This window comes from Mesoplodon bidens (assembly GCF_964165515.1).
Source record: "Mesoplodon bidens genome assembly, chromosome: 1".
Lineage (NCBI taxonomy): Eukaryota > Metazoa > Chordata > Mammalia > Artiodactyla > Ziphiidae > Mesoplodon > Mesoplodon bidens.
Genome location: NC_138176.1, coordinates 179,080,244 through 179,094,481, shown reverse-complemented (window position 1 = coordinate 179,094,481; position 14,238 = coordinate 179,080,244). Strand labels below are relative to the sequence as shown.

The 14,238-nt window shown below is 35.5% G+C and overlaps 1 protein-coding gene across 2 annotated transcripts in view; it reads right to left on the bottom strand.

Annotated features, from left to right (window-relative positions):
• DCK (deoxycytidine kinase) overlaps nucleotides 1-14,238 on the bottom strand; it is a 62,024-nt gene that overhangs the window by 30,516 nt on the left and 17,270 nt on the right. The window contains exons 3-7 of one of the 2 annotated variants that reach the window (XM_081232616.1): nucleotides 13,883-14,076; nucleotides 12,737-12,884; nucleotides 6,899-7,014; nucleotides 5,253-5,343; nucleotides 1,700-3,496 (exon numbers count right to left, since the gene is read on the bottom strand). In XM_081232616.1, coding sequence (XP_081088742.1) covers nucleotides 3,470-3,496; nucleotides 5,253-5,343; nucleotides 6,899-7,014; nucleotides 12,737-12,884; nucleotides 13,883-14,076 — 576 coding nt within the window. In that variant the 3' untranslated portion in view covers nucleotides 1,700-3,469. Of the gene's footprint in view, nucleotides 1-1,699; nucleotides 3,497-5,252; nucleotides 5,344-6,898; nucleotides 7,015-12,736; nucleotides 12,885-13,882; nucleotides 14,077-14,238 lie in introns of those variants that run through there. The other variant, XM_081232615.1, reaches the window with a different exon arrangement.

The window sequence follows — 14,238 nt, the reverse complement described above, 5'->3', positions numbered from 1 at the left end:
TGTACTTTCCACTCAATTCCCCTGTGAAACTAAAACTGTTCTAAAAAAAGAAAATAAAAACTATTAAAAATAAGTTCTGTAGTTTAGTTAACAGTAGTATACCAAGTCAATTGCCTAGTCATGATAATACACTATTGTTAAGTAAAATGTTACCATGGGTGTACACAGGAACTCTAATAATTTTGCAACTTTTGTGAATCTAAAATTATTTCCCCCCAAAAAAAATTTTTTTCAAAGGAAAGAGGTAAGGGCTTCCCTGGTGGCGCAGTGGTTGAGAATCCACCTGCCAGTGCAGGGGACTCGGGTTCGAGCCCTGGTCCGGGAAGATCCCACACGCTGCGGAACAACTAAGCCTGTGCACTGCAACTACTCAGCCTGCACTCTAGAGCCCGCAAGCCACAACTACTGAAGCCCGTGGGCCTAGAGCTCGTACTCCGCAACAAGAGAAGCCACCGCAATGAGAAGCCCGCGCACCGCAACAAAGAGTAGCCCCCACTTGCCGTAACTAGAGAAAGCCTGCGCGCGGCAAGGAAGACCCAACGCAGCCAAAAAATAAATAAAATTAAATAAATAAATAAATAAAGGAAAGAGGTAAGATTTTTCAAATGAGGAAGGCTATTATCTACCAGGATTTGTAAATACTTTAAGCAACCTACCTAACATTTTTCTGTAGGTAATGAGATTTATACCTCTATGTAAAAAACACTTTGGGACTTCTTGTCTTTTAAAATATAACAGACCTGATTTCTAGGGGCTTGGTAAACACTGCTCTAAGTATCAGGCATAAAAGATGAGAGAACTCTGAATGAAGGGATAAGTCTTGTACAATTAATCACCTTCTTAGAAGAGTAAACTATAAAAAGTAGTACATATACTTTGAAGAAAGATGATCTGATAGGGGATACAGGATTCAAGACATAATGCAGACCATTAGGCTCAATACCCTTGTGCTCATCCAGTGGTACAGCTTTTATTTTAAGTCATGACAAATATAATTTTTTAAGCTTCTTTTCAATTTTACAGATTTAAAAAGTCATTAAGCTAAACATGTTTAAAGGTTATGGAAAATCTCTGAAATATGTCTCCACTTAAAATAGAGTCAGTGGGGGCTTCCCCAGTGGCACAGTGGTTGAGAATCTGCCTGCCAATGCAGGGAACCCGGGTTCGATCCCTGGCCCGGGAAGATCCCACATGTCGCGGAGCAACTAAGCTCGTGTGCCACAACTACTGAGCCTGTGCTCTAGAGCCTGTGAGCCACAACTACTGAGCCCACATGCTGCAACTACTGAAGCCCATGCGCCTAGAGCCCATGCTCCACAATGAGGGAAGCCACTGCAATGAGAAGCCCGCGCACCGCAATGAAGAGTAGACCCAGGTCGCCACAACTAGAGAAAGCCACGTGCAGCAACGAAGAATCAACACAGCCAAAAAAATAAATAAATAAAATTTAAAAAAAATAGAGTCAATGTTAATTTATATAAACCACTGTCAATCTTTATATATTCATAATTTTCTTCAAAAGTAGAATAAATTTTAATTCTAAAAGAGATGCAATCATTTCAATGAGTGTAGCTCCATTAGAGTTCATGATATTTTTACTTATTTATTAAGCAAATATTTAATTTAGTAACAAATTCATTTATATCAAACAAAAACAAATCTATACAATATCATGAGACAATTTAAATATTTATGGCAATTACAGATTTGAAACAAGTCTCTTTTTCAAAGATCAGTGCATCTAAACTGTTTAACTCACTAAATTATCATCTCTGAAAATCAAGAAACCAAAAACAAGAAATGATATTTTAAAAAGGAAAATGATAGTTTCAAAGTAAAAGTAACTCTTCCTCTCATTTAAAACCACAGAATTTTTCTAAAATGTCAAGTAGAAAGGTTAAATACAAAGAAAACACACTGCACACTGCACACCTTAACTAAACAAAGTTGAAAGAAATCTATACGTACAGACCTAAATCTATACATATGGACCTAAAATGAACCCATGCAGATTTTTTTAAATTACAACTATTTTACCCCTTGCCTTCATTAATATATGTATTTACTAACATATAACCAACAAAAAATGATAATGCTTTCAAGATATATAACATAAAGCAAGATCATTTTTATCAGTAATTTCTCTTAAAGGAGGGGGAAAAAAACTTCAGGTATAATCCAACAGAGAAGCAAAGCAAACTATGAAGTGAAAAGTGATGATGATGTTCTCAAAGTAGAAATGTGTGACTTTTATTTACTTTTAAATAAGACTTTAAATAGTAGGCTGCCTAATTAATCCAGAAATAACAGCTGGGACTAACTAAACAGATTTAACTGCAAAGAAGAAAATCTACCTTGTCTTCAGTTTCCCTTTTGACAGCTCACCAAGTATAAAGAAAGACTACTCATTCCCAGTATAGCATCAATAAAAAATAAAATGGAAAAATGTATCCCTCACTATGTCCCACTAACATTTTACCTATAAAAATGGGAATAAATTAAGGAAAACTATAATTCCACCTCAAATGACTTAAAGACAATCATAGTTCAAGCCAATCTTTTAATTATAATAGTAATACTCCATTCTAAAAGAATGGTCTGAGAAGGGAAAAAGCAGGTAGCTATCTGAGTTCCAAATAAATTCAATCTTTCTATTCATGTAATAATCTTCAGTTATCTTTTAAGTATAGAAACATTTTCTCTTTAATCCTACAAAATCCCATGCAAAAGATGAAGCCTCACTCATACCATAGATGTAGAAACAAAGGCAGGAAAAAGATTAAATGATTTATAAGTTATGCCATTACAGACCAGGAACAAAGTCTAACCTGCTTCTCTACAAATGTATTATAGACACATTAATAAATCAGTGAAGTAATTAAATACTAAACCTGGTCTTATCTTCCACATAAATTAAGGTAGAAGGGAAGGCACCTGATCAAAAGTATTTAAAATAAAACCTCATCATACTTTTTCTAGGATTCCTTAAATTCCACTTTTCAATTTTTAACAGGTACACTAATTTACACAGGACACATTACCATTTACTATGTAACATTAAAATTTGTAGTTAAGAAATTGGTCAGTGAGATGAGAAGCACCAGAAAAAAAAAAAAGTCAACCGGCTGAGGAGGATAATAGAGGAGAAAGACAGAAGGAGGCTGGGTCCTTTATGATGCAGCTTAGCCACTATAATGATTCTGGAACCATCTACCCCCAGACTTCTTGTTGTAAGGGATACTTAAATGTCTTTCTTTCTTTAAAGCCCCAAAAAGAAGAAAAAAAAAAGGAAAAAAGAAAAACTAGCTATAAACTCTTGTATAGGATTCATTAAAAAAAATTTTTTTCTTGGAACAAAAATAGTTAAAAACTTGGGTTTAGAAGAGAGACTTGTATGAATATGGACCTATGAAGATACACAAAGCTGAAGTATGTGTAATCATTTGGCTGCCTGTAGTCTTCAGCAAGATCACAAAGGGCTCAAAAATTCTTTTACCTGAGGGGAGGAAAAAAATATTAATATAATTCCTTGGCTAATTTGAGATATCTAATATTCATTTTCAATTAAAAGTATCTACACAGTTGAAGACCTCAACTGTATAAGTAACTCTATCACAAAGCCATATCATTTAGTTTCAAAAGAAATATTAACAAATACTTCAGTATTAGAAGATGAATGACCTAAAATGTCATCACAGGAGTTATTAAATTTACATCTAAGATTGATACAGGTCTATAACAGCCATAACACTAATTTTATTATCTCTTTATAATACCACAGACTACTGACATGTGCAGCTTTAGTATTGATAACATTAATAATTGCAATGGTTTAATAAGTCTAAAGGTCCTGATTATGTATGTAATCTATGTAACAGATTTATAATTTTTCTGAAACACAAATCTGAATCATATATATACACTGTAATATTAGTATGTGAGGAAAGATCATATAAGTAGTGAATGAACTTAGCCAACTGGCCAACGTCACAATTCAAGATACTGCTCTCTACATATTCTAGACTGCACAGTAATTCTGAATAGACAAAGATTATTGCCTTGCAAAAATACCTGAAAAAGAAAGCAAACTTCTAGCAAAACTAATTAAACCAAAAATAATAATAATATGAAATGGTGATTATTAATCAAAATACAGAAGTGTTAGATAAAATTAAAAAGTGGTTTTACAGATTCATCTAGTTAAAATGATGGTTGGCTGTTAGTACTGCAATGGCTGACTTAATTTTATTTATTTTATTTTAACAGTATCACAAGTGAATTCTGTACTAGGTTTTTTAACATCATTAAATTAGTATGAAGAGGTCACTTGAATTTTCCAGATATGCTTTTCTTTATATCATGGGAAAAACAACTATACGCTACAGTAGTTATCTATAAATGGTGAGATTTTCAAAATTCTTGAGATACATCCCTTATAAATGTTAAATATCTATTATAGTAAACAGCAGACATTTTGTGACAGGAAAAAAGAAAAATAAGATTTCTCTCAAAACTAAACAAACAACAAAAAAATGTGACTTCTTCTTTAGCTCTAAGATCACTAAGTTAATTAACATGGATATAAGGATATTTGTTATACAAATCCCATTACTATTCTCTCTCAAGTGTTCATCAATAGGTTCTCTGCCAGTCCCTTTATGAATATGAGTACCACTCACTTTATAGAATATAGTCAACTTCCAAATATATGGAGGATAGATCAACTCCGATAGGACAATGACTCAAGGATTAGGCAGTGCCAAGTTATCACTGACAAGGTCCCAAATAGAACTCAAAACTAAAAATCTTTAATCTCAAGACTCTAGTTAGTACAAAAATGGATGAGATCCATATCTTACAGCTTCAAACATCTTCCATACTGAATTTAGTTGAAAAAGATTAATTTCACAAATGGTTTATTATTATCTAAAGATTGGTGGTATAGGGAAGAGGGGAAGAATAGGGAACAAAGCAGAGGCTAGTGAGCAAGAACTTTTGTTAACGTGGTTACCCCTATGATACAGATAAAGAAACTAAAGGATAAAGAAGGTCCTCATTTTAGCTAAGGCTACAAAGTTAGAAGTTGAAATTAAGATGAGAATCTAAACAGTCTAAATCCCTCTAAAGCTCTTAACTGTCTCTTAATATAACTTTATGTAATCTTTCCTTAGAAAATTGTTTTCTCACAAAGTTAGAACACTTCTTTAGACAAGACAAAACAAACATTATTTATAGTCTTTGTATAAATCTACCTTTTCAACCAGACTGTCGTGTTTGTCTTTAAAGTCTTCATTAACATCCAGTGTTAAGATAGGCACTTCTTGTAGATAATCAAAGTTGGTTCTGTTTGAAAAGAGAGAGATGAACAAAATAATTAGAAAAAACAACAAATAAAAGAGAAATACTAAAAATTTATTCTTATGTCTTCACTGGAAAACAAAATGTTATCAATCATTTTATATTAAAATTATCCTGCCAAGTACTTCATCTGGCAGTCTCTTCTTTCTCACCTAGATTTACTATACATGTCTAAAAATCTCAGGTATAAAATATATAAAGTTAGGCATTGTGAAATGTAATTCTCCTCAAAAACCTAAATCATGCCATAAAGTAGGAATGTCTGCTTTTTCTTAGAATTTTGCTGTCTTTTTTTTTTTAATACATTTATTTATTTATTTTTGGCTGCGTTGGGTCTTCATTGCTGCACATGGGCTTTGGTTGTGCTGGGTCTTCATTGCTGCACATGGGCTTTCTCTACTTGTGGAGAGCAGGGGCTACTCTTCATTGCGGAGCATGGGCTTCTCATTGCGGTGGCTTCTCTTGTTGCGGAGCACGGGCTCTAGGTGCGAGGGATTCAGTAATTGTGGCGCATGGGCTTAGCTGCTCCACGGCATGTGGGATCTTCCCGGATCAGGGCTCGAACCTGTGTCCCCTGCACTGGCAGGCGGATTCTTAACCACTGCACCACCAAGGAAGTCCAGGAATGTTTGCATTTTATAGATGAGAAAACTAAAGCTCAGGGAGGTCACTCTGAGGCTCAGAGATTGTCTAAGATTGCATACTAATAAGTGAGATGCGTCTGAACCAAGATCTGACTAATGACAAAGTACAGTGATCTAAGAAACAAACTTGAAGTATCTTAAAATTCTCTCTGAAGGGGTATAAGTATATCTCAGAGAAACTGCAGGTTTGGTTCCAGACCACTGCAATAAAGTGAATATCACAACAAAGCAAATATTGCAACAAAGCAAGTCACACAAATTTTTTGGTTTCCCCGTGCTTACAAAACTTACATTTACTCTATACTGCAGTCTATTAAGTGTGCAATAGCATTATGTCTAAAAAAAAGTACATACCTTAATTTAAAAATACTTTATTACTAAAAAATGCTAACCATCATCTGAGCCTTTAGAGAGTCATAATCTTTTTGCTGGTGAAGGGTTTAAATATTTCAAGAATTTATAAAATGTGATGTAGAGACACAACATTAGGAAATGCTGTTGGAAAAATGGTGCCAACAGACTTGCTTGACACAGGGTTGCCACAGACCTTCCATTTGTAAGAAATGCAGCATGTGCGAAGCACAATAAAGTAAAGTGCTATACAACAAGGTATGCTTGTACCTAAATAATGTATTCAGATATATTTCCTACTTTATCCCTTAATGTGAAATCCCATATATTATGCTGTAAATACTGCTGGGGGAGATTAGCTATAAAAACTTTAAGAAAACAGGATCTCATTGCAATAAAAAGAATCAAAATCCATACTTAATTCTGGGAGATCCTACAATAGTAATAAATAAAAATGGCTGAAAATGAAAAATTATACATGATTTGGATTAACATTTGATAAAGGAATTTAAAATGAATAGTAAATAAGAATAAGGAAGTCTTACTTTAGTGTTCTATGCAGGAGCCAGCTTTCATGCTTATAGTGAAGCTTCTCTAAGTATTCAAGAGGAATGCCTTGTTCTTCATTTCTTCCCCGTAAATATATTCTATTCAAGCATTTCTAAAAGCAAGCAATAAGAAACAGGTAGGAGGAGTGGAGGAGGCAAGGAACAATTATTCTTGACAGCTGCCATTAAATTTATCCTCAGTGTCTCTTTAGATATGCAAGTCAAAATCTCTATTTATTTTCCCTAGGAAGTTGAAGTAGTTCATTTTCCCCTCCTTGTGCTTTTCAACCATTTGGTAGCTCTAAACCAAGTGTTACTCTCAAAAAATAAGTCAAAATATGTGTATAAACTTTTGGCATCCATACTTGAAATATACTGTATAAAATAAGGTTAGTTAAAAAACAACTAATTTACCTGTGATAAACCATAATGGAAAACAATATGAAAAATAATATAAACATATATAACTAAGTCACTCTTCAGTACAGCAGAAATTAAACACAACATTGTAAATCAACTATTCTTCAATAAAATTTTGTTAAAAATTTAAAAGCTCAGGGACTTCCCTGGTGACGCAGTGGTTAAGAATCCGCCTGCCCGAGAAAGGAACACTCCCAAACTCATTCTATGAGGCCACCATCACCCTGATACCAAAACCAGACAAAGATACTGTTTTTTTATAAAAAACAAAAATTACAGACCAAATCACTGATGAATATAGCTGCAAAAATCCTCAACAAAATACTAGCAAACAGAATACAACCACACATTAAAAGGATCATACACCATGATCAAGTGGGATTTATCCCAGGGATGCAAGGATTCTTCAATATATGCAGATCATTGTGATACACCATATTAACAAACTGAAGAATAAAAACCATATGATCATCTCAGTAGAGGCAGAAAAAGCTTTTGACAAAATTCAACACCCATTTGTGATAAAAATTCTCCAGAAAGTGGGCATAGAGGGAACGTACCTCAACATAATAAAGGCCATATGACAAACCCACAGTAAACATCATTCTCAATGGTGAAAAACTGAAAGCATTTCCTCTAAGATCAGGAACGAGACAAGGATGTCCACTCTCACCACTATTATTCAACATAGTTTTGGAAGTCCTAGCCACAGCAATCAGAGAAGAAAAATAAATAAAAGGAATACAAATTGGAAAAGAAGAAGTAAAACTGTCACTGTTTGCAGATGACATGATACTATACATAGAGAATACTAAAAATGCCACCAGAAAACTATAAGAGCCTAATCAATGAATTTTGTAAACTTGCAGGATACAAAATTAATGCACAGAAATCTCTTGTATTCCTATACACTAATGATGAAAAACCTGAAAGAGAAATTATGGAAACACTCCCATTTACCACTGCAACAAAGAGAATAAAATACCTAGGAATAAACCTACCTAGGGAAACAAAAGACCTGTATGCAGAAAACTATAAGACACTCATGAAAGAAATTAAAGATGATACAAATAGAAGGAGAGGTATATCATGTTCTTGGATTGGAAGAATCAACATTGTGAAAATGACTCTACTACCCAAAGCAACTTACAGATTCAATGCAATCCCTATCAAACTACCAGTGGCATTTTTCACAGAACTGGAACAAAAAATTTCACAATTTCTGTGGAAACACAAAAGACCCCGAATAGCCAAAGCAATCTTGAGAAAGAAAAACAGAGCTGGAGGAAGCAGGCTCCCTGACTTCAGACTATACTGCAGAGCTACAGTAATCAAGACAGTATGGTACTGGCACAAAAACAGAAATATACATCAATGCAACAGGATAGAAAGCCCGGAGATAAACCCACGCACATATGGTCACCTTATCTTTGATAAAGGAGGCAAGAGTATACAGTGGAGAAAAGACAGCCTTTTCAATACTGGTGCTGGGAAAACTGGACAGCTACATGTAAAAGAATGAAATTAGAACACTCCCTAACACCATACACAAAAATAAACTCAAAATGGATAAAGACCTAAATGTAAGGCCAGACACTATCAAACTCTTAGAGGAAAACTTAGGCAGAACACTCTATGACATAAATCACAGCAAGATCCTTTTTGACCCACCTCCTAGAGAAATGGAAATAAAAATAAACAAATGGGACCTAATGAAATTTAAAAGCTTTTTTTTTTTTTTTTTTGGCGGTACGTGGGCCTCTCACTGTTGTGGCCTCTCCCATTGCGGAGCACAGGCTCTGGACATGCAGGCTCAGCGGCCATGGCTCAGGGGCCCAGCCGCTCCGCAGCATGTGGGATCTTCCCGGACCGGGGCACGAACCTGTGTCCCCTGCATCGGCAGGCGGACTCCCAACCACTGCGCCACCAGGGAAGCCCAACTTAAAAGCTTTTGCACAGCAAAGGAAACCATAAACAAGACGAAAAGACAACACTCAGAATGGGAGAAAATATTTGCAAATGAAGCAACTGACAAATGATTAATCTCCAAAATTTACAAGCAGCTCATGCAGCTCACTATCAAAAAAACAAACAACCCAAACCAAAAATGGGCAGAAGACCTAAATAGACATTTCTCCAAAGAAGATATACAGATTGCCAACAAACACATGAAAGAATGCTCAACATCATTAATTATCAGAGAAATGCAAATCAAAACTACAATGCGATATCATCTCACAGCAGTCAGAATGGTCATCATCAAAAAATCTACAAACAATAAATACTGGAGAGGGTGTGGAGAAAAGAGAATCTTTATACACTGTTGGTAGGAATGTAAATTGATACAGCCACTATGGAGAATGGCATGGATGTCCCTTAAAATCTAAAAATAGAACTACCATATGACCCAGCAATCCCACTACTGGGCATAGACCTTGAGAAAACCATAATTCAAAGAGTCATGTACCAAAATGTTCATTGCAGCTCTATTTACAATAGCCCAGAGATGGAAACAACCTAAGTGTCCATCATCGGATGAATAGACAAAGAAGATGTGGCACATATATACAATGGAATATTACTCAGCCATAAAAAGAAACGAAACTGAGCTATTTGTAATGAGGTGGATGGACCTAGAGTCTGTCATGCAGAGTGAAGTAAGTCAGAAAGAGAAAGACAAATACTGTATGCTAACACATATATATGGAATTTAAGAAAAAAAATGTCATGAAGAACCTAGGGGTAAGACAGGAATAAAGACACAGACCTACTAGAGAATGGACTTGAGGATATGGGGACGGGGAAGGGTAAGCTGTGACAAAGTGGAAGAGCGGCATGGACATATATACACTACCAAACGTAAAATAGATAGCTAGTGGGAAGCAGCTGCATAGCACAGGGAGATCAGCTCGGTGCTTTGTGACCACCTAGAGGGGTGGGATAGGGAGGGTGGGAGGGAGGGAGACACAGGAGGGAAGAGATACGGGAACATATGTATATGTATAACTGATTCACTTTGTTATAAAGCAGAAATTAACACACCATTGTAAAGCAATTATACTCCAATAAATGTTAAAAAAAAAAAAAAGAGTCATGTACCACAATGTTCACTGCAGCTCTATTTACAATAGCCAGGACATGGAAGCAACCTAAGTGTCCATCGACAGATGAATGGATAAAGAAGATGTGGCACCTATATACAATGGAATATTACTCAGCCATAAAAAGAAACGAAATTGAGTTATTTGTAGTGAGGTGGATGGATCTAGAGTCTGTCATACAGAGTGAAGTAAGTCAGAAAGAGAAAAATAAATACCGTATGCTAACACATATATATGGAATCTTAAAAAATATGGTCATTAAGAACCTAGGGGCAAGACAGGAATAAAGACCGAGACCTACTAGAAAATGGACTTGAGGACACGGGGAGGGGGAAGGGTAAGCTGGGACAAAGTGAGAGAGTGGTAGAGTATATATGGACATATAAACACTACCAAATGTAAAATAGATAGCTAGTGGGAAGCAGTCGCATAGCACAGGAAGATCACTCAGTGCTTTGTGACCAGCTAGAAGGGTGGGATAGGGAGGGTGGGAGGGAGGGAGACGCAAGAGGGAAGAGATATGGGGACATATGTATATGTATAACTGATTCACTTTGTTTTAAATCAGAAACTAACACACCATTGTAAAGCAATTATACTCCAATAAAAATGTAAAAGAAAACCAAAAAAAAAAAAAAAAAGAAGAGCCAGGCAATACAGGATCCACAAGAGATAAGTGAATAGGTGTCTCAAGAGGATAAGAATAAAAAATCCAAAAATAGCAAATTTGAAACAGAATGGCAGAACAACCAGCCCAGGTTGGAGTATGGAGCTTTGAGGTTTTGAGTCATTCCAGGAGATTTGAGGCAGTAGGCTATGTAGTATAAGGAGCTGGAGCTGATCTTTCTGAAGGAAACAAAGAGTCTTGAGAGGTTGTGCCTTAATTAAAAGAGAGCTAGTAAAATTCCATCCACAAGCCGGAGTGAGAGAGAGGGAGCTCGAAAACATGTCAAGACAGTGACCTGAAAATAAATAATTCACCAGTGAGAACCTGAAATCACAGGCCTCAGACACATGTAGCATTGGGGTGCTAATTCACACAACTGACACTGCATGTGAATTTTCAAGATGAGGAATTACTATCGAACTGTTCCATACCCTTGAGGCTCTTATCTCTAAAGACCATGGGAAAAATGGAAATGAGTTAAAATGGAATAGACTGTAACAAAGAGTGGTAACCAGAATAGAATGTTTTTTGTTTTTGTTTTTTTTAATAAATTTACTTGTTTAAAAATATTTAAAAAATAAAGTTTTGTGTTAGACTTTAAGATATTGACTATGAATGTTTCTAGCAGAATGAAATTATTAGTATTCTTCATGTTTTCTTCTATATTTGTATTTATTATTTTCATAATTAAAAACAAAAATTCTTTTCAAAAATAAAAATGAATTTCAAAATTATTATTGTTAAACTCTGGCTTACTTGACATTAGAAGAGGAACAAAATCATCCCTTGGAATCAGAAACCTAGTTTCTTTGAAAATTCAGCTTCAATAGCAATACGGTATTCTTTCAGGCTAGAAGTCATGGCATTTACATTCACCAGAGCCTACTTTGTGACTTAGGGAAGAAACAGGAATAAAAAACAGAGAAAAATGGGGATGCAAGCACCAAAACCAGAAATTCCTTAACAAATGTAAGCTCTTATTTAGGTTACTTTTACGAAAAGCATCTATCTACTTGGTCTTCCTGGATTCATAACATAATTTCATATGTAAACAAGAATAGCTATTTACAACCTATGACAAAAGGCACATTTTCAAGTAAGCTCCCTTAACTGAAAATGGCAAGGGTCCTCTAAGGCTCTTCTCAACTACAGCTGCTACTGCCCACCCATTCCAAGCCACAAACAACCATAAAGGATTTCTTGAAATGGACCTCCACCAACTTGGCCTGTCCTTCAGCAAACATTTACTGAGCTCCCACTATGTACCCAGGCCCTATTCTAGGCACTGGAAATTCAACAGTAATTAAAATACCCAAAGTTCCACCTCATGAAGCCTACATTCTAGGGGTTGCTTTAGAAAGTTTCTTAATGCAGCTGTGATAGATAACAGACCCTGAGAAAGTCAGGAAGAAATAATGAAGAAGAGAACTGAGGAAGAACAGAGGAGGGGCCTAGAAGAGCAACTTCCAAATGTGGGCTTACAGTTTGCTTAGGAAAAAAGAATGTTTCTATCTACACAGTTATGAGTTTCTAATTTGGAGGTGGGGAGTGGAGTTACTAAATCGCCTTCATTGCATACCACTGAAAGGATTTCTAAATATTACTCTGAAATGTCAATGGACAAAACAAATTTTTATTGTTTCTCACCTCTGGAGTGGCTCGAAGATAAATGATTCCATCCAGTTCAAGGCTTTGGCCAAACTGGTTATTCATCCAGTCATGCCAGTCTTGATAAATGGTCCACTCTGTTTCATTCATGCAGTCAGATTCATACAAATTAGATGCAAAAATATACCTGAAACAGAGTCTACATCAACACATAAATTCTTTCCAAAAAGCACAAAGAAAAAACGGATCTACTAAATGGACATGAAACATTCTCCTAAACCCATGGCAGGTAATGCCTTGGTTAGCAGAAAAAACCAACAACAGAAGAAAACAACACATTATCTCCAACTACAGAAAATATGAACTTGGCCAGTGGTTCCCAAAAATGTGGTGTGAGAACCCCTGGTGGTCCCCAAGACCCTTCTAGGGGTTCTGTGAGAGACCAGATTACTTTATATACTGTGCTTCAACCAAAAGCTTACAACTGCTTAAAAACAGAAGCACAAATGAGAATACAGCTGACTTCTATTAAGTCAGACACTAAAGAGATTTACAGTTTCAAACAATGCTACTCTTCTAATTTTTTGTTGTGAAAGATATAATTTTCACATCTTTTTATGTTTATATGTAATGGATTTATTATTACTAACTTTAAGTAAGTTAATAAATGTTTTTTATATTTCTCAACCTTAATATCTAATAACATAAATATCAATAAGACACGAAGCTCTTTGGGCTCCTTAATAATTATTAAGAATGAAAGGGGTCCTAAAGTTTGAGAACCTCAGATCTAACTCTAGTAAAACAATCCTTGCATAATAAGCAGGGTAATTCTAAGCCTCCCTTAGAGATATATGATCTCCTAGCTCCAGGTGCAAGTCTAGAATACAGATCCAGATTTAACCAGAGCAGATAAGAATTTTAAGAGGGTTGGAAGAAAAAAAAACTTCTCTGCAAATTTGAATGAGATGAGATGGCCACTATACCAGTTTCCATGGCAGCTAGCAATTATGCTAGAACTTCCCTAATGGCATTAGTACCAAACTGCTGAAGGTATTAAATGTCATTTTCCATCTCAAATCTCCAACTCAGCCTCTCTTATTACTTTGATTCCCAGAAACAGGAAAAAAAAGTCCACTTCCAAGCCAAGATTCCAAACTGACAAGTACAGTCATTTATATATACCTGTCACTATACACAGATCGTTCAAAAAATAATACAGGTTTCTCTGCATCTTTGAGCTTGCCATTGAGAGCGGCAAGCTGAGCTCGTATTCGACTGAGGCAGGCATATGACTGGAAGGTGAAAGACCACCGTTCAGGTTTCTCATACATCATCTGAAGAACATTCCCACCACTTTTCTGAGACGTTGTCAGTTCCTGTTTTGAATTTGAAAAAAGAAACAAAAAGCAATGATCAATAGGGCTATTTTAATGTTTTTTAAGTTAAAAAAAATTGGATAAATAAATAAAAAACAACCCAATTTAAAAAATGGTTAGAAGACCTGAATATACACTTTTCCAAAGATATACAGATAGCTA